Raw genomic sequence first — 21,146 nt, 5'->3', positions numbered from 1 at the left:
CCCTTTTATGTGCGTCTGCTCAAAAGTAAGTAGACCTTATGGGCCTTACTCTCAGGAAGGTGCATATAGGTCTACAGCCCTACTATAATGAACAAAGAGAAAAAAAAGTAACGTAGCTAGATAGTAACCACATATAGTGGGAAAGAAGCATACCTGATGCTAGAACAGAACTGTGAAGTGGGAATTCATAGACAGAGGCAAGAAATATGAAAAAATCTTAGAATATTTGGATTGTTCACCAGCTCCCAACTGTACCAATGGAAGCTTCCTTACAAGATAAATATCAGTACAGTAATAGATCTCCCCCATTGCTATTTAGGGAATATAAACACATAGAGGAGGAAGCACATCAGGACCAAGCACATGGTTAACACAGCATTTGGTTTGGCCCTTATTTGTTCAATTGTAGCAGAATGTGAATGCACATTTTGATGCATTCAGTTCACTGAATGAATGTAGTGCAGCAAGGCACCATCTGAATTGAGAGGCACATCTATGCACATCCAAACAGGGGTCCTCTTCCATATTTTACTACAGCTAGGCATGAATAACTACATGCACCTAGAGCTGTTTACTGGGCATTTACTCTTCTGACCCCACCTCCCTTCCCTCACAATAGCAAAAGATCAGGAAAACAATGACTACGAAAAGGCAAACATAAAAGGTTAGGTTTTTCTCAAACATTTTTATGTTTTCAAAACAGCAACTTTCACAGCAAAAACGGAACCTCACAAGAGCTCAGCAAGGCTCTAATAATAAATGCATAAACAAAAGTGGCAGGAAACATTAAATTGGACGATCTTAAAGGGAAAGAACTTACTACTCAAGGGCAATAGCAGCAGCATAGTTAAGGAAGTTGCTACCCCATATCACACCTGCCTCCCAGCTGGATGTAACTGCAATGACATGACGATGTCACCGAAATTACTTCTGGGTCCTAAGCTGTGCCAGTGCACGGAGGCACTGTATTAGTTACACCCACTGTTATGCCGGATCCCAACCCAGTTCCCAAGCAGCACAAAGCAGCCGCAAGCAGCTCCATTCTCCTCAGACTTATGCCACCTCTGGAGTGGCACAAGTCACAGGAAACCCATTGGGACTGCGGTGGCTTACCCGGGGCTAAGGAGAAGAGTTTCCCCTTGCCTCTAGTTGAGCCACTTTGGGCACCTATCTTGTGCTAGATACAGCACAGGTCTCTTGGCCTGCCTGTTCCAGCACAAGACAGGATTGTAAGTTGCAATTCCCACTCGGATTAACTTGGAACGTTCCATATTAATTACACAGCCATGAGTAGTACATGTCGGGTGACTCTGCTCATAAAGTGAAATTACTTACTATCACCCTGGCAAAGTAAAGGCCCAAGTTTGTAAGCAGCTTCAGAGTTTGGTCGGTCTGTATCTGTGATGACTAGTTCTGTGACTGGCAAGTGGTCTTTATAGGAGAGGAGTCCTGTGTCATTAGTCCTGAAATATACAGACAAAGAACATTTCAGATAATGCTTCAAATGTAACTGCCAACTTTGGGGGCATTGCCAACACAATACAACAGAGGCATTGCCTTTGTGACTATGACAGGCAGTAAAAAGATACATTTTGAAAAAGATATCGATGGAGACTTGGAACAATAAACCTAAATGGCACATAATAGTATGGCATCAAGTCTATCCTCCCCAATGTCTTACAATACTGTGTGCCAAAATTAAACCATATCATCTAGGTTCAGAATTGAACACAACTTCACACAAGCCTGAAGAAGATGAGAATACATTTAATTAAATGGGCAAGATCTCACTCCTCCTAGCTACTAATATTGTATAGTGTACCCTCAAAAGACAGTGGAGGTATTTCACAGAACTCTACGTTTCCACATCAGCTCCAGTCCCTGGGAAGGCGGCAGTCTTCTGCTCACAAAGGTCCTATTTGTTCACAGCTGGACATTTTACACATAGTTGTGTGGTAGATATTGGGGTGAAGATAGTATCATATCAAGGACATGCAGTGAGGGGGCGACCGGTGAGGCAGATCCACCTCATTGTTGTCTGTGGAAGAGCACCACAGCTGTCCTGCCTCCTTACACCCGAGGAGGCACTCCCTGAGGAAGCAGGTGTAAGGAGGACCTCCTCAGGTATAAGGAGAGCTTCCTTCAGTGGAAGCAGGCAGGGCACCTGCAGTGCTTTTCTAAGGACAATGATGGGGTGTTTCTGCCTCACCTGTCACCCCCGCACTGCGCACCCATGGTCAGTATATATCTGTAGCTACTGTATTGAGAATTGGGTGGAACATCATGCACTGGAGTCAGAGAAAGGTTTCCAGTTATAATGAACAACAATATGTGTTATCATTTGACTTGAGCATAGGATCGGCAGGTATGCCTCAGCAGGAAGTGGCAGTTGGGTTATCCTGATGCTAATATGACCTGCTGTGCCAATCTCTGCAATAGAAAGGGCCTCTCATGAAATGATGCCAACAATGGTGTTCTAGGCCATGTCAGATCACTTTGTTTGTGTTACTGTACAGGTATCAGTGGAAAGGCTTTGTTAACCACCAGAAAGTTAGTGCCACATGGAGGCAGCAGCATAGCATGTGACTTTTCTGGGGAGGAGATGTAATACCAGATCTGTTGAAGCTTCCAGTGGTTTGGTGGTGAGGTCAGTAAGTATGGTTGCCTTCCTCCCATAGCCCCAGCAGAGTACATTATTTGACGTGACTGAAAAAGAAAGTGAAGTCTGAACAAATACAATGGGGCCCCTTAAGGAACCTCAAGGGGTTGAACCGTTGGCTAACTTAAAACTGGTCTTCCTCATTGAGCAGGCAGAATGCTCATTTGATTTCCACCATCAGTAAATGGGTTGTTAGTGACACTGGAGCTTCCTTGTCCACTTTTCCCTACCAAATTCATGGACACCGTGTAAGCAATAAAGTTGTGGCCTGTTGTGTGTTCCCTGTAGCTCTCTCCCAATCTCAATTCCATGCTGCAGACACAGTCTGTTGTTATTTTAAAGAGCATAGAACCAACGACTACAGTTTTAATGAAACAGACCATGAATAACAGCTTATCTGTGACTCATGTCCCTTATCCAACTGCCAGAGAATCACTGTAAGTGCCATGATTTAATGGTGCTTCTTGCATTTTCCGATATTATGGATAAAAATGGCTCTACTCTAGAATACATCTACTCCAGAGCTATTACTACTATTGCGTTTCCAAAGCTTATTTGTGTGCCTAACCGAACTGAGACTGACAACTATTCAAGATTCTTCCTTGCCACAGGGAACAATTTGAGACTAAATTATGAGATGACAGCAAAAGTGACCTTTAACAACTAATGTATCTAGGACAAATTTTCAAAGCTGTGAGCCTAAAGTTAGGTCTCTGAGTTGACACAGGGGAAAAAACAAACACCAAATAACCTTGTGTTACTGTAACAGTGAAGTTTGACACTAAAAAAAAAAAGCTATTTACATTTAAATAAGGGGATTTAAAAACCTAATTTTAAGGCTGTTGCTGAGGAAAGCTTTACCCTGTGATCCTGAAGGCAGTTATGTTGGATTGCTCAAACAACATTTCACTGGAAATGAAACTGATGTGATCCTTGGTAGCTGGCCACTCTCAGAAACCATGGAAACATATTTTGACATTCAACCTTTCACTTTTAGTAGGCAAAGGAAATAATGGAAAAAGTCACCATTCATTTCTGTCAGCATCACAGTTACAGTCATGTTGGGAGTCAATGCAGCTTCCTTGTATTCCACAAGCACATTTCTGAACATTTGGCAAGGAGCCTCCCCAGTATGTCTGTGTTTCATTGACTTTTCCAATCCACCAGCTGAACGGAGTCCCATCTATGCACCAAGGTAGAGAACATTGACACTTATAATTTTCTCTTCTACCACTTATACTTAAGCTCAAAAAACATTGCATAAATGTCCCTAACCTGATCGTTTGAAATAAAATTAGACCTAGTCTGTTTAAACACTAACAGATTTTTCATTTTAACGTTTCATTATCATGAACTAAATGACTGTCAAGGTTTTTGCTTATATTACTGAAAAAAGAGAACTGGTAATCCCTAACTCAGCCAGGCATGATATTAGAATCATTTATCTTAAGGAGACCGTTTATGAAATTCCCTTTGCGATAGCATATGAAAAAAGAGATGCCCTCACCCCAAAAATCCAGGTAATTTATACTGTGAAAAAAGATCAATACTGAAAAATAGTGGTTCTACTAGTGAGGAAATCGGAAGAGAAAGCTTGCCTGAGTAAGGCCTCCAGTCATAATAATAATAAACAGCCCAATCCTTATGGCAGCAGCAACACACGCTCCAACAGCACTCAGAGACATGTGCTGCTGGAGCACCAGCGGGAAGGCCACAGCCATACTGCACACAGTGGTGGCTCTGTTGGAACCCACAGATGAAGGTAAGTTGTCAGGGGAAGTGGAACAGGGTGGGGCAAGAGGGAACCGAACAGGGAGAGGGGGAGGGGAGGGTGGACAGGATCTGGGAAGGGGGCAGGGTGTGGTAGCAGTGGCAGTTACTGAATCCTAGCCCCCTTACCAACCCTAATCCTGCAGTTCATGTCCATGTAGACCTGTGCCAGAAATGTTGCTGGCTCAAGTCTGCACCCTTCGTTCCCTTGCCCAGAGGAGACCTCCGAGATTGCCCTCCTCTGCAGGAGGCAACACAAGCCATTTTGGCACACCTGCATTGGCGGAGAGGAGTGCATAGGATTGGGCCTGAAAACTAGTGTTCCTTTCTGTATACTAAGCATCTGTGATGGCTTTCTGTTGGAAGAATTGAAAATGTCAGATCATGCAGCAAATTTTATGCAGTCAGTGAAGACAGAACTGTGTTCATGGGTGTGCCTGATAGTCTGATGTACCCAGTGACATGAAGCAACTTCTCACAGTAAACTCTTTCTACAGTATGGGTTTACAGTAAAAATGAGAGAACTGGCGGTCTCTAAAATTCTATGGTACTGTACATTAAGGCAAAAGATGCTGCCAGCTAAACAGAGCGTTAAATGCACAAAATATACAGAAAAGGGTAATTACTAAAGGATCTGAAGCATGAAGATAATCAATCTTAAAGGAGAAGAAAGAAAGGTGAACTTTGCAGAGAATGCAAAAGTCAAGTCACAGGAGGAAAAAATAATGTACTGTTAAATTTTACAACACAACATAGGTGGATTTTGCTTTTGTTACAAGGAGCATTCATGCTTTCCTTAACAATCCCCCACTATGAACCGGAAACTTTTTTTTCTTACTAACAGCTGTCAGTACTTCTTGCAGCTCATTGTTAGACAAGCCGTCTGCAACCCTGGCAATCTCTCCAGCTTGAAACATATTGACTCCTCCATACACAATGCAACTGCCAGGCCAGCAGGTCTTCAAAACAAGAACTACAGCACCACTTAAAAATAAATAAATAAAAGATGCATGATGGCTTCAATGCTCTTTCACATTCTGGGTTTTGTAACTTATGCAAAACAAGAAAGTCAGAGAAAATGTATACATAATTTATTAAAGACCATTTTAAAATCCCACATACACACTCACATACATATAGTGGGCATAACTGAAACCTGGTAAAATGTGAAAACAACACTGGGATGTGATTGTTCCATGATACAAACTCTACACAGGGAGGTACATATTGAGAGTGGTGTGTCTCTGTATGTCAGTGAGCACATAGAGTTCAATAAACAGCAGACTGTTTATTGCTGGGAGGTAATATCAGGGAGGTAATATCAGTAATTTAGAGCTGTGGACATGGTATTGCACTCCTGATGAAAATGCTAAGGATGAACTGGAGTTGGAGAATGAAGTCAGGGAGGGATCCAAGGAAGAAAGTGTTGTAATAATGGGCGACTTTAATCACCCTCACAGAGACCGGAAAACATGCATTTGCATTGCACAACAAAGTGACAGGATTTTTAGATACCTTAAATTACTGTGCCTTAGAGTAGCTGGTCACAAAAATGACTAAAAGGGAGCAATCTTGAATTGAATTCTAAGTAGCACCCAGGATCAGATGCAACAATCATGTTGTTGAACTGACAGAGAATAGTTAGTTGTATCAGATTCAACACATAAGTCAATGGGAAATTGCCAAGAAAATCCAACCAAGCCACATTTTGTATCAAAAAAGGAGGCCTCAAAAATGAGTTAAAAGAAAATTGAAAATGAGAGTCAAGAGGAGGGAAACTCTCCAAAATACTTGAAAGTTACTAACAGCTCAATCCTATTCTCCCCCCCCCCCACCTGACGCAACTGTGCCAATATTGCTTGCTCTGTGGCCTGTGAGGGAGGCAACCCCAGAAGTCTCCTTTGCTTAAGGGAGTACTTGTTTCCTTATCTTGGAGTAAGTGTCTCAGGTCCAGAGCGTCTACTTGAACCTGCCCCAGCAAAACTGCTGGGGCAAGTCCACCTTGACCCAGGTTGTGAATTTGGGTAAAGAAAGGGGGTTTGGATTTAGCAGATGTCATTGCCTCTGAACCTCTCCCTTTCCTGGATCCAATCCACCCTCCTCTACACCCCCATCACTACCTGGTCCTGCCCTTCCCCTGCTCTGGCCCACCTCCCCTGCCAGCTTACTTGGGTTGGTGGGCCAGCAGCAGTCCATCACTCTGTACAGACTCAAAGTGTGCTGCCAGAGATCCTTTTACAACTGCTGCAAGGACTGGGCTGATTACCTATTAGAACCAGGCTGTTAAAACTATAATGCATAAACTCGGCTAGAAAATAGGCCATAAATTAGGAAAAGTATCACCAAATCCAAGAAGATGCCACCATAGTTAACAAGCAAAGTCAAGAAAGTTATAAGGCAAGAAGGGTACTTTCAGAAAATGGAAGATTTACCCAAATTAGGAGAACACAAAGGAGCACAAATACTTGCACAATAAAGCAGGTAAGAAACAAAAGAAAACACACAAACCAAGACTTGGAAGAGTATATTGACAAAACATTAAAAACAACCATATACATTTCTTTAAAGATACCAGTTTCAGGAAGCAAGCCAGAAAGGTAGCTGGGCTATTAGAAAACAAAGGAGTAAAAGGAGTTTTAAAGGAGAATAGAGAAGCTGAATTAATTCTCAGGTTCTGCCTTTACTGCAGAAGACAGGGTAAACATATACGTGCCTGAACAAACATTTTCAGGGAAGGAATTTGAAAAGTGGAATCCTGGAATAGCACTTATTAATAAATTAAAAATAAAAAAATCACTAAGTAGGGAATATTAAAAATGAAGAAATCACTGAACCTGAACAGCACCCACCCAAGAGTTCCTAAAGAACTCAAATATGAAATTGCCAATCTTCAAACAAAAATTGGCCTCTTTTTAGGGTTTAGAACAGTGGTTTTTAAACTCTCCAGGAGTCTGAAAACCACCTGAAAGTTTTGATGGAGGCAGGGACTGGGATGGGGGGGTCGCCCCGATGGCACTTCAGCAATTGCAGCATTGCAGGCACCCAGTAGCATTTTACTACACCTGGGAAGATTATGCAGCCTCCTGGAGGGTCCTCTTGGCAAGCCTCCCCTTCACAGCAGTGAGCTCCAGTCTGCCACTGGAGAACACTCCCAGTTTCGAAAGCTCCGAGCTCTGGAGTTCTCACAGAAGACCAGAAGTGGGCTCTGATGGCAGACTGGAGCTCACTGATGCAGAGAAAAGGTTCACCAAAGGGGCTGTGAGCCTTCAGGAACCCATGGGAGGCTGTACAATCCCCCCAGGTATGTTAAAATGCTCCTGGATGTGCCATGACTGCTGCGGTGCCTTGGAGGTATCAACTTCTGGGTCACTCCCTTTAAGAGGAAAGTGCCCCTTTTATGTTTCAATGGTAGGTCACAACCCACCAATTTGACCACCACTGGTTTGGAAAGTAGCTAATACAACACCCATTTCTATTTGTAAGAGGGATTGTTGGGGTGGGAGGAGATTACAGGCCTATTCACTTAGCATCTCTTCTGGGATAAGTAGGGTCACGATGGTCAGCTCAAGAAAAATGTAGGATGTAGGAGCCAGGATGTAGAAACTATGAAAAAATGTGAATTCCATATTAAGGATTATTATAAAATTGTATCATAAAACAGCATCATAATTCCTTTCTACAAATCACAGCCATATTTGATATGTACAGTTCAAGTTGCCCTATCTGAAAAAGGCACTTTAAAGCTAGAAAAGGCATAGAAAATGGCAACTCAAATGATCAAAGCAAGAACAGGTGAATGGAGTGTTGAGCACCATAGAGACTTTTTCCTGAATGTTCTAGCAAAATGGCAATGAAATCATTGACTGAACAAAGGAGGTGGGCCAGGAGTGGATGTAATTGAGCCATTGGATATTTAGATAATGCACATGATCTAATGTTCACATTCACATATTACTGAGGAGTTTTCACACAAAAAGAAAAATCCCAGATAAGCCCAATCTCTTAAATGTAATCCAATTTGCATGTTCATAGACCAAGGCTGTGAATGGCCCTCCTGGGTGGAGAAGGCAAGCCAACATAGTTTTCGCTATGGTAACCTAGACTAGCTTTACTGTACAGCAATTTGGATCAACAATGCAAGCGTAATAGGCTCCATTACCTTGATTTCAGTGTCACACTAATTTAAAACTATGTAAAATTGCTTTAAACCAGATCGTTTTTCTTTTGTGATTTCATACAGTCAATAATACAATTACACCTCCACCCCTGTTTTTTGTGTAGTGAAGTTTGTTGTGTTTTGTGTGTTATGTGTTACGTGTGTTAGTTTATTTTTGTTTTTGGAACATAAAAAAGAGGGGGGGGGAAAGAAAAAAATTACAATTGATTTATTGTAAATCATCTTCCGCTTGTGATTTTGCCTCTAAAACTCACCCAGTTATTATGACATCTGATACTTTGGCTTTGGTTAGCATAAGGATTTTTTTCAGAATTTACCTTCTAGGAACTAACAGCCCAATCCAGAACTGTGTGCACCGGTTCACTGCTGGTGCACACTGCTGCAAACTTGACACGAGACATGTTTGTGGGACTTTGTGCCAGAGCTAGCCCAGCACGAATCTGCACTGGGCAGGCACCAGTTTGGAGGCCAGGGGTCTGCTGCCCAGTGCTCCATGCAAAGCGCCGGGTAGTGGAGAGGTAAGGCGGGGTGTGGGGGGAGTGTGGGGAGAAGGCGTGGCAAGGGATGGAGTGGGAGGGGGCAGAGATGGTGGCAGGTCCTACTACCATATCCTGACCCCCCTCCCAGCCCTCGAGTCCTGACATGGGTCTCCTCGATTCTGTGAAGAATCTGCAAATCTCAAAAACAGACGCAGATCTGAGGAGACCCATCGGGGCTGCTTGGGGTTTATACCGTGTAAGGGACCGTATTATATTGGATGCAGCGGTAGCCATTTTGGCACTGCTGCTGCCCTGGGCACTGTGAAGCATAGGATTGGTCCCTCAGATGTTAAGTTAACCCAACACCGCTGTGGCAAGACACCTTGTCAGCAATGTGAATATGCCTAGTTCATTTTTACCCAGATTTTTCTTGATCTGGGTTTTAATAATCTATGATAGAAACAGCTGGAGAAACATACGAAAAGCATATGCTTTCCCAGTTCCATGACCACTGGAAAAGAAGCTTTTGTTCTATATGGGGCTATGTATAACTGATCCAGAGGAGGGGTGTGTGTGTGTGTGTGTGTGTGTGTGTGTGTGTGTGTGTATTGATGTGAGATCAGTAATGCTATTAAAGGATTATAACTAAGCAGTGATTAGTCAAGATTCTGCTTTGGTTGTGAATGCTAATAATCAGATGAAAGGGGATCGATGGATTTGATGCAGCTTCTGAAAAAAGAAAAAGGATATAGAGTAATATTACCCTGCAGCTTCTCTATTGAGGGCTTATTTACATGCTCATCATGTATGAAACTGTGTGCTCTGAATCCCTACCTCTCCTAGAAATGTTTCTTGTTTACTTGTTTTAACTCATTACTATCATCAAATGCTGTAGTTTGTCCAATACAGTGGCCAATGGGAATTATTCTTCTCAGGTGTATGACAAGTATGATTAGGCAGGACATTCTGCAGTATTAATCCCTACTATCTTCTTCCTAAAGTGGTGGAAGGTCAGGGCTGTTTTTGCAAAATGTGTTTCTATTTGATTAGGGGAAGTTTTGAAAATTTTGTAAAAACTGACAAATGTAAAGATCTGCTCGTTTACATATGTAAAGACTGAGCAGGTAAAAAAATCAGCAAAGCAACACCAGTCCATCCTAGGTCTAACCTAGACCTAAAACTCCTTCTCTACAGTCATGCATTTAAAAGTCACTGATGGGACCCATTCTCAACGAATTCAGCAAATTGTTTTTCGGCTGCACATTCTGTGTTGCTGTTAGTCCCCATGGTTTTGATGACATTTCCACAATTGAATACAGTATTCCTTTCTGGTCTGTTTCACATTTTCTGACTGCTAATACATTCTTAAACATAACATGCAATTTTTCCTCCTTTTGGTGTGTGTGTCTGTATTCAGATCAAGGCAATCTCCATTTCTTGTTCTTAAAAATGTTTTGCAGTACAATTTTTTCCCCATTTTGTTTTCTCTGCTTCATAAACAACAGTATGGGAAAGTACATTAAGAGCCCAATCCTATGCATGTCTAGTTACAAGTAAATTCCATTATAGTCAGTGGGGCTTACTCCCAGGAAAGTATGGATAGGATTATAGCCTATAGCAGTGGTTCTCAAACTTTTAGCACCGGGACCCACTTTTTAGAATGAGAATCTGTCAGGACCCACCGGAAGCTATGTCATGACTGGATGTGGCATCATCAAGCAGGAAAATTTTTAACAATCCTACGATGCAATCGTACCCACACTTACTCAGGAGTAAGTCCCATTTACTATCATTGTTAAAAGCATACACATAGTAGCCTGTTAAAAGTTACAAATGTGTAACAAAAACAAAAGTGTAACATTTCCCCAAATGCAGTCACATATTATGGTAGCATCAAGTCTAATATATTAAAAATAAAATATTGAAATGAATGGGGACCCACCTGTAAATGGCTCGTGACCCATCTGGTAGGTTCCGACCCACAGTTTGAGAAACACAGCACTAAAGTATTTTAATCACCAAAAACACAGATTTTTTTTTTTCCTTTTAATATCAACACATTGGATTTCTTTTAGGGAAGATTCAACCTATATCTACTTTTGTTCTTGGTAAAATATTAAAGTCCTTTTACATGCAGGCCAAGCAGGAACTCTATTATCATTTTGGCTAAACTGCAGGATTAAACAAGAAATTGAGTTTGAAAGTAGTTAATGCTTTGAATGAAGCTCATTATAAATCGACCTTGGTGCTTTTCTGGTTCAGAAGCTATTCAGCAACTTACAGGGTTGGGATTTGTTTGCTAAATCTTTATTTTATCATATTGAAAAACAAAACAACCAAACGCTATGATGGCAGGATGCCATAACCTTGGCAGAATTAAATATCTACAGTGGTTTGTTGAGTATAACACATTATGTACCATAATAAGATTTGTCTGCATTACTTACCTCGCTTATTTGAAAGCCGTGACTTTTTGCAGTGGTAAGCAAGCTCCTGTTCACAGTGTTCTGCGTGGTTAATTGTAGCCTGAAGCTGTTCTAGGTTGGCAGCATATTTGAAATACACAGTGTGGGGGTTCTCTTGATTAGCACTTTTGACTCTGGTTAACTCCGTGTTGTTGTGCTGTATAATTGTCCAAGTGGTATCTTGCAAAACAGAGAAGGAGAAATCACAGTGAGAGTTAGAAACACTTGTAGCACTGCAAGAAAACATACCCAGAGCCATTGTCTTTTGCTGTCCAATTGACAATTGCTGTCCAGAGGAATTGTCATACCCAGAGTAATTGACATTGACCCTTGTAAATGCATTCGCACTAGCAAAAAGGGACCGTTATTTGGGTTACTTGACCAATTAAAGCATAGCTATTCCTACACAATACATAAATATTTATTAATGTTCATATAATTCTTCAAAATATACACTGTATACTTCCCAGAGCTTCAGAATTACATGCCTGGAGACGTATACGTAGAACCTCAATTGAAATAATTCACATTTTTGAGAATCAGCCTTTGAATGCTCACACTTTCCTCTTTGCACAATTAAAACTAGCTTCAAATAAGCTTACTTAATTGAATCTGTAATAATATTAGACAATTATAGGCTATCAGAGCATGGATGTTGGCATGCAACAAACAATCCCAGAACATAAAAGATAATAACTTTGTATTAAATGTGCAAATAGTAGCTTGGAACTCTAGGTTTGTAGATTCAAAATATCAACACACAAGAGTTGGGCCAAATATTGATTCAGTTTAGGTGACGGAAAAAGTGTTGGAGAAGAATATGTGTCACATAGGGCCCAATCCTATCCAATTTTCCAGCGCTGATGTAGCCGTAATGGAGCACCAATGTAAGGGAACAAACATTCCCTTACCTTGAGGAGGCCTCAATGACTGCCCCACCACAAGATGCAGTCCACACCCTGTTGGCATTGCTGCATCAGTGTTGGAAAATTGGATAGGATTGGGTCCAGAGACTTCATCCATTAAGGGATGTATATGAAATACCTTTCTTTTTCCTTCTAATGTTATCAAAATACAGTTTTGGAGAAGGTTGGTTGATAAATGGCCTTAGTCCTATGATTGTTCCCCTACTCACAAACTAAACTTGGTGCCTAATTCTCAGTCAGATATTTCCATGTAGAACAACAGAGTGGCTGACTGCTCTGTAGGTGTAGATGCCTCTGGAAAATTACTTTCCACTTGTCATTCTGACAGTTTTCCACAGGGTAGTACATGGCCTTCTAGTTTCATTGTGTCTATCTAGTGGGTGATTAATAGTGAACAATGTACAATTCTTTTCATATTACATAATTCTACAGCTTTTGGTAGTATGTTGATGGGGTCTGTGGAGATGTTTAACTCCCTCCCCCCCACCCACCATTTTTGCTCATTGATGGTAGGAAAGTTACAAAAGGTGGTGCTGCAAAGTTGCTTGTCATCATTGTTTTATCTTCCCTGAAAGAGACTGCACAGGTCATTTTATCTCATTCCCGTTTGATTTGTAAAGGAGAAGGCTGCAGAAATGGCACAGATATTTCCTGGTGAGTTGCTGTCACTGTGCTGATGACACCAAATGAACTCTGTCTCTCCTTTTCATTTCACTCAGGTCGTGTACTCCTCATGCTCACTCAAGCGATGACTCATATCAGATGCTTGATACCGAAAACCGATCAAAGTTGAGTCCAAACAGAAGTAAATGATAGTTTACAGACATCCTGATACTGGGGTAGGAGTTGAAGAACAAAACTGCAGAAGTTCAGCATTCCTTGGTAACTTGTTCATGGATCTATCACTTTGACGTGAACTCCAGGAAGCCATCATATCCGGGAGTGCTTTCCTTCAGCTTCACAAGGTGAGAAGACTGTGCTTCTTCTTGTCCAGTTCATCCCTGACCTCCATTCATCGGGGAAAAAAATTGGTAATAAAGATGGACATAGTCAGGAGGAGTACAGCAGTATCCAGGGTCTGTCTAAGTTCACTATTGCCTTCTACTGTTAACTGAAGATGAATTGATGTCTTCATCTAAAATAATTGAGGCTGAAATCCTATGCACACTTTTCTAGGTGTAAGTCCCACTGAACACAGTGCAACTCCTGAGTACACAAGCAAAGAATTGTTTCTGTCGAGCTGGTCAAGGCTTGGGCTTTGAGTATAATATCTTAAAACAGATGTTAGACACATGTTGCAACCAGTTGTCATTCAGTCTGAGACAGTGATTTTCAACCTTTTTCATCTCTCAGCAGGCTGACAAGGCGCTAAAATTATCAAGGCACACCCTCAATTTTTTTTTTTTTACAACTGACAAGGCAAATCACACAACCAGTGTGGGGCTCACATCCCCCCAAGACCCTATTAATAAATGACTCTCCCTCAAACTCCCATGGCACACCTGCCGACCACTTGTGGCACACCAGAGTGCCACAGCACACTGGTTGAAAATAGCTGGTTTAAGATATTGTGATAGTGGTTTAAGATATTGTGATGGCAGTACTGGGTACAAAAGGCATTTAGGTGATAATGCATAAGGTGTAGAATTTTCTTACTGTTGTAAGTAAGGCAGGCATTTTCAACCAGTGTGCCGTGAATAGTCTGCAGGTGTGTCGTGGGCATTTGGAGAGAGTCATTTATTAGTAGGGCCATTGGGGGATGTGAGTCCCCCACCAACAGCATGGTGTACATTGTCAACTGTCAAAAAACTGATGATGTGCCTTGACAATTTTAGTACCTTGTCGGTGTGCCATGAGGTGAAAAAGGTTGAAAGTCACTGATGTAAGGCATTAATGATTTCAATGTGCACTATTACAAGTGCACAAAGGAAGCAAAGCAGCATTTGGTGAATGTGTGCTTGTTTAATAACCTTGCATTGGTGCTAGGGGAACTGAATGTTAAATTCATGAATTGAACTGGGTATTTTAAGCAGATAAGCACCAAATATGATCAAGGGTCGTTTGCAAAATTTCCAGGTTTGTGTTGATGTTAGTACTTTGTGTTCCGTACTTCTACTTTTTCACAATATCAGATCTCAGACATTTTAACCAATTCATAACCCGCACAACTTTATGAGGAAAAGCCAGGTGATGAAAGCTGAAATAAACAATGTATAATGTATTTTAGAAGATCTCCATAAATATACAACAGATATTCTCAGCTTTAAAAAAATCCCCCCACCCTTTAGTGGAGGGTTAAACAAAACCTGCTTTTCACTCATTTAGACTGCAAATTCCTATTTCATCTTATGGTGATATGGGAAATGATCATGTACCTTAAATATCTTGATGACATTCATTGCCTTCCCAGGTTTGTCACTTAAAAGATGCTTCATACTATTGATATAATGATTTATAACTGTGTAATACAAATGATAATACTCCATTCTAGGAAGCAGTGATAAGGAAGGCTCCTTGCTAGAGAAGACAGTCAAATTTAGAACCAATTCCTCAGCATGTTTTTTTGGGTACATTTTGTCCATCTTTATTTATTATTACTTAATCATCCTTTGACCTTGCTAGAGTTCCACCTTATGTAAGAACTCACTGCTACAATCTTAGCCAATCTATTCACTGAATTTATTTATAGGCTTAGTGCCCCTTGAGGAAATGAATCAATATTTTACAGTTAAGTGTTTAACTATTCTGCAGAACAGAACACCTTGCATTCAGTTTTCTTTATATATGTCAGCAGAAGAATGACTGACACCAAAAGGAATACAGTAATCTATGGCTGCATTCCTATAAACACTTTCCTGGGAATAAGCTCCATTGAACACAATGGGATGGGCAGCCCAATCCAGCACAAATTTCCTTCTGCCGATGCAGTGACACACTGTGGCTCGCACTGTAAGCCCTGTAGGGCAAAGCTTCTCAAACTAGGATGTCACACCGCCCCAGCCTGAAGACTGTTGGACTGTTTCCCCTTAAGGGATGGGGGCAGGAGGGAGGCAGGGATGTGATCCCCAGGATCATGTCACTAAGGAGGATGCAGGGACTGGCATTTACTTACCAGTCCCTGCTGCAGCCTCCTGGGGGTGCAGGGAGCCCTGCGCGACACTCCAGCGATCAAGCTCTACTTCCTGTTTTGCGGAGGGGGTACCCGATCACTTTGCTCTAACTTTCTAAGCTTTGGGGAGCCCTGCAGATGGTCCCCGCACCCACAGGAGACTGCAGCAGGGACTGGTATGTGTATGCCAGTCCCTGCAGCCCTCTTAGGGATGCGATCCCTGAGAGTTTGAGAACCGCAGCCATAGAGGAATTTTGCAGGCTGGAGGTCTCTCTGATGTAAGGGAACATTTGCCCCTTTGCCCTGGGGAAGGCCCCAGCCAGCACAACAGGTCTTCTCAGACCAGCACCAGCAAAATAGCTGGCTCAAGTTTGAGTTGATCCATGTTGGTTGATCGTGCCCAGAGAGGGAGATAGGATACAGCATGTAATGGCACTGTTGATCCCACCCCTCCCAGGCCTGATTCATCTACTCCACGCACCTGTTGCCATCCTTCCCCACCCTTCCCTCACCTCTGCGTTGTCTGATGGGAACCTACCTGCTCCGCCACTTGCTGCTCCCTGCACTGGCACTTGAAGGATAGCAAAGGCCTTACCACTGGGCAAGCCTAGCAACTGAACTGTTGCAATGAGCTTTGCAATATGGTGGTAACAGACTGCACCGGTGAAGCACATGCTCCGCCAACACAGAAGGGAGATAGGATTGTGCCATTATTTCAGAGAAGGCATGTATAGGCTTGTGCTGTAAGGCTCAGCTCTAGCAGATGGCCATCTCTCAGCCACCTCTGATGGCCCAATACTGCAGTAATGTGTATATTAATGTACCGGTGCTAGTCAATGTTTGAAAAGTGAGATGGGAATAAAGTTGCCCAATGCATGACTACATATAACTACTTCTTACACAAAGGTTACATGAATTTAGAGAATGAGGTTGAAAAGCTGCACCCACAACCCTAGAAGGACAAAAGAACAACACTGCTGGGCAAAGCGTTGTCATCCGATTTGAAGCCTTGGACCTCAGGCTTTGTGATCTTGAAAATGACCTCCATGAATGAGAGAGGAATGCTGTGCCTCCCTTTACAACTGCCTGACAAGAAAGCTGCGGGAATATCCATGATAAGGCAGCTGTGTAAGAAACATGGGCATCTGCCTTCGTTGCCTCTGGTGGGAAAAGGGAATACCCGTTGTGAGGAAGCAGAGAAGAAGACAAATACTGAAAATTCATCCTGTCAGATCACATCTCTTGATGAGGAACTGATCAATGAGATTTGCTTAATGTGTGGAATAAGGAGTGATTGATGAGAACACTGGCAGCTGTTCCTGGGTACACACAGATGAATCACATTGCACTTTACCTCAGAGGGATGGATTCCTGACAGAGTTTAAAATCACTGGAGTGCTGAGATTGTAGCTCGTTTGCCTCTTTGATTTGATTAAAAGGAAAAGAAGTAGTGAATAGTTGCCTGCTGTTTTAAGAATCAAGGCAATAGTTGCAGCAATTCATCGCACTGTTCCTTCAATGTATGGCTAGTATATGTAAAGTGTGTATGACACTTCTGGGTCTTGACTATACTTTGTAAATGAGATGCCCCCAAGTAACTCTCTCTCTCTCTCTCTCTCTCTCTCTCTCTCTCTCTCTCTCTCTCTCTCTCATGTGTGTGCTTGTGTGTTGCAAATGTCCTCTCTTTTCCAACATGTGCGCTCTCTAACCTACTCCATTTTGGTTTCTGGCTGACATTTCCTTGAAAGCTAGGCAGGACTTCACTATGGAGGAGGTGAGGTCAGGCTGATCTCTTAGCACAGGGGGGTCAAACATAAGGCCAGATGCTTTTTATCTGGCCCTCAGGCTCTCAGCTGCTGAACAGTGCTGGGGTGCTACTTCTGAAAGGGCAGCCCACTTGAAAATTGGGCTCTCCAATATCTTGAAATATGATCAAGATTTGTGTGTTTTCTCTTCTGTCATCTACAGCTAATGGTTTCCTAAGTGAGAAAAAGTGCTTATTTTTGGTTATGACCTGTTTAATGACAACATTTCCTGCCTAATGACATCACTTCCGGCCCTCAGCAGGCATCATGAATGTTATTCGGCCCTCAATATGACACCCCTGTCTTAGCAGATGTCATGCTTATTAAGGGGCATTATTAAGTGAGATCAGGACCCAACTGACTTTACAAATCTAAAATTCACCTTACCAGCCTCTGTTTTTATTCTTTTTAGGGGGGGCTGTCATCTGAAGCATTTGCTGAACTTCACTTTCCTTCGGTCGGGGCCATTCTGGTGGCCCTGCATTCCCATTTGTCTGGCCTGACCATGAGCCAAGGCACATCTGCTTACTCACAAGTAAGTGACTTCATTTTGTTTTCCATAGGGCTCAATACATTCACCAGCTTGGAGGGAGGGACTTCCTTCTCAGGTGTTTTGGGGGAGCTGAGCTCATCGGATGGGGACCATTCTGGTGTCGTTGGATTCCTCTCGGCCTGTCTTTTCCGATGGACTAAGGCAAGTTCACCTACTCATGAGTAAACATGCAATATGACCCAGATTCACTTTCCATAGGGCTCCATGCATGCTTGTATTCTATTTTTTTTGGCCATAACTTTTGATAGAATGGAGATATTTCACTCCAGTTTTTTTCATTGCATTCTGTTATAACTCCTGCATCCAAAAGTATATAGCATGATGGTATTATTCCTAACCACAATAATTTTAGTGATTTTGGTCACTTGTGGTGTCACCCTCCCAAGGCTGGTACTTAGAGTGGACCGCTCTCCTGCCCCTCACTAGTTATGCCACTGGCTCCAGTTGTTACTGACCACCCAGGAATAGTCGATTTTGTTTTCTGCTTGCAAAGTTCTATAACTACCCTTGCTGTAGAATAGGGGTCTCCAAACCCCAGCCCGAGCACCAGATGCAGCCTGCAGCGAGCCTCTATCTGGCCCACGGACAGCCTCTTGTCCCCTGAAAGCCTCTGGCCCACTCAACTGAACATGACCAGAGCTGTGCTCTGATTGCATCTGGAGGGTGTTCTGAGGGCCCTCAGAGAGGCTGAGTGAGTGAGCCCACTCATTCATTTATTCATTCATCTAAGTTCCATCTCTAATTTATTTATTTCAATTTTATATTTAAATTTTTTTTCTGGCCCTCAGCACTGCGCCAGATATTTCATGCGGCCCTCTGGTCAAAAAGTTTGGAGACCCCTGTTCTAGAAGTATAACTTTGTCACTTCTCAACCTTGAAATGTATCCATGCAATAGGCTGAAGAGTGTCCATGTAAAAGTGAAGGTTGAAACGTGTCCATGCTGCTGTACATTTTGGTGGTCTCTTTCCCCATAGAGGTTCCCTCCATTCTGTGATGCTTTCTTTCCCACTGTAAGCTTCCACCATCTCTGCTTTGCTAAGGCTTGTCCCACTCTAGAAAGCCTCTCACTTCCATAGCTGCCCTTACCTTCAGAGGAGCTACTTTACCTGCCTGCAAAAGAGAAATGTTTTGCTGCATTTTTCCTTTTCCCAGGAACCTGAAGCCATGCAGCCCTGTTTTACTGCATAGAATAACAACATATGCTAATCTACCCTGCAGACTGAGGGCTGGTAATTTCTCCCTTCTTTCCTTTGATCCTGGTAACAACCCTCTTTCCCTTCTAAAAGCCTCAATTCTTAGTGTTTGTGCTTAAAGCCTTCCACTAATTTTGCCTGCTATCTGAGGAATCTCAGCTCATCTGTAGTCTGACTTTCACTCTCATCTCTTTCTTTGTTTATTTAACCTGTACTTGCCCAAGGTGGAGCTATTTACACATTTTTCTTTCACTAGCAACTGTTCTATCAAGCAAAGTAACTGATCTCTTAAACAAAGTAAACATGCTTTTTTTCTTTGTTTTCTATATTGTACTTAATAAGTGCTGTCTTTTTTTAAAAGTTCAGTCTCATGGTTACTGTTACCCAAAGAGAGGCATTTTGAGCAGTGGCATAGCTAGGGGGGTGAGGGACACTCCGGATGCCACACACAGGGGGTGACACCATTATTGGTCAAAAATTTTTAAATCTTGATATTTTTGAATCATGTTATATATCAATCAATTATGTTATATATCAATCAATGCATAATTTTATGCAGAATGCAATGAAACAAACCACTTTAAAATCTCTCTATTCTATCAAAAGGTATAACAAAAAAAATAGAGCGGGCAGGGCAATGGTACATCACCACAACCACTGCCGAGGCACTGCTCCGCCCACTAGATGGTCCATCATAGGGGTGACATGCTGGCCTCCCACACCAGGGGATGCAAACCCTAGTGAGGCACTGATTTTGATGCGCTCCCACTGCTACCTACATCAACAATCCCAAAACTGTCAGACTGCTGAATTTGAACTCTTACTCTAGAAGTATTGCTAAATTCTGAATTAAATTCTGGGCCACGCAGGTCTGGACCCAAGATTTTGTATGTGTGTGCGTGTCTGTGTGTGTGTCTGGAGCAGCATTGGTAACTCTCTCTCTCTCTCTCTCTCTCTCTTTAATGAGCTCTAATTCACATATACTTCATTAAGAAAACCTGCAACACTCCAGCATTTAAGGGAAGCCATTGAAGACATGTATGCAACCATCCCGGCACACAGGATGAATGTCTGCAGATTCCTTAGGCAACTGGTGTACAGACACCAATGGGAAACATTTTGAGCACTTGGTCTAATTAATTAACTGGGTCCAGCAACTGTTTCTGTGTACACCATTTACAGTGTACGTGTGAATTATAGTGTTATTGTATATGTGTGAATTATAGCATAATAAATTTGACACTACTAAATGTGTGTAAATTTTCTTGATGCACCCTGTATGTATTCCCTTCGTCCAACAGGTGCTTCCACTGAAGGTGTACTGAACATCTGTAGGCAACTGCCTTCATTGGAGAAAGGACACCTTCTTTTCAGGGAAACCTCTTTCCACTGGAGGAAGGGATTATTTGGATTCAACCCTATGTATTCAGAGGAAGAGCACTTAAGACAAACTTTGAGATGTTAATGCTTTAGCAAGTAACAACAGCTTTATGATTGGTTGAACTCACCTTCACAACTGATTTGATGTAAATGACTGCTTACTGTAAGAAATGTGCATCCTTAATTAAGAGATTGTCCTTGACTGCTACCACAGGCTGGTTTTGCAGTACTCTGAAGACTGAATTAGGTGCTTAGTGAATGAGAAGTACTGTGAGTAAAGCAAGCTGATGACTGTTTATTAAGTATTAATCACTACATTAGCTCTTTGTATGGCTTTTTCTCTGAACACTGCTCCCCAAAAGTGAGAAAATTGTACCCGTGAAAACAACTTTACCCATTTCTTCACCTTGCAAGTCAATAAGTTCTTCACACATATGCGTGATATTTTTTATATAATTCCACATAAAGTTAAGAAAATATTCCAATGTATATTTACATATCATAAATCGTTTGTGTGACAATGCTTTTCTGAAGTAAAATAATGCTTTGTGGATATGATCCTTCTCCCTAAGAGGGCTGGGTGACCAGATGTCATAACCACAAATAAGGACAAGGCACCCCAAAATGTA

General features: G+C 42.1%; 1 protein-coding gene across 1 annotated transcript in view; it reads right to left on the bottom strand.

The window, feature by feature from the left end:
* CNTNAP4 (contactin associated protein family member 4) overlaps window positions 1–21,146 on the bottom strand; it is a 278,158-nt gene that overhangs the window by 45,135 nt on the left and 211,877 nt on the right. The window contains exons 13-15 of the mRNA XM_066613747.1: window positions 11,533–11,730; window positions 3,686–3,842; window positions 1,336–1,463 (exon numbers count right to left, since the gene is read on the bottom strand). Of these exons, the coding sequence (XP_066469844.1) occupies window positions 1,336–1,463; window positions 3,686–3,842; window positions 11,533–11,730 (483 nt within the window). The remainder of the gene's footprint in view (window positions 1–1,335; window positions 1,464–3,685; window positions 3,843–11,532; window positions 11,731–21,146) is intronic.

The sequence above is a fragment of the Tiliqua scincoides genome, chromosome 2 (genome assembly GCF_035046505.1).
Source record: "Tiliqua scincoides isolate rTilSci1 chromosome 2, rTilSci1.hap2, whole genome shotgun sequence".
NCBI classification, from domain to species: Eukaryota; Metazoa; Chordata; class Lepidosauria; order Squamata; family Scincidae; genus Tiliqua; species Tiliqua scincoides.
The sequence above is the reverse complement of the archived record's forward strand: the minus strand, read 5'-3'. Positions and strand labels throughout refer to the sequence as shown.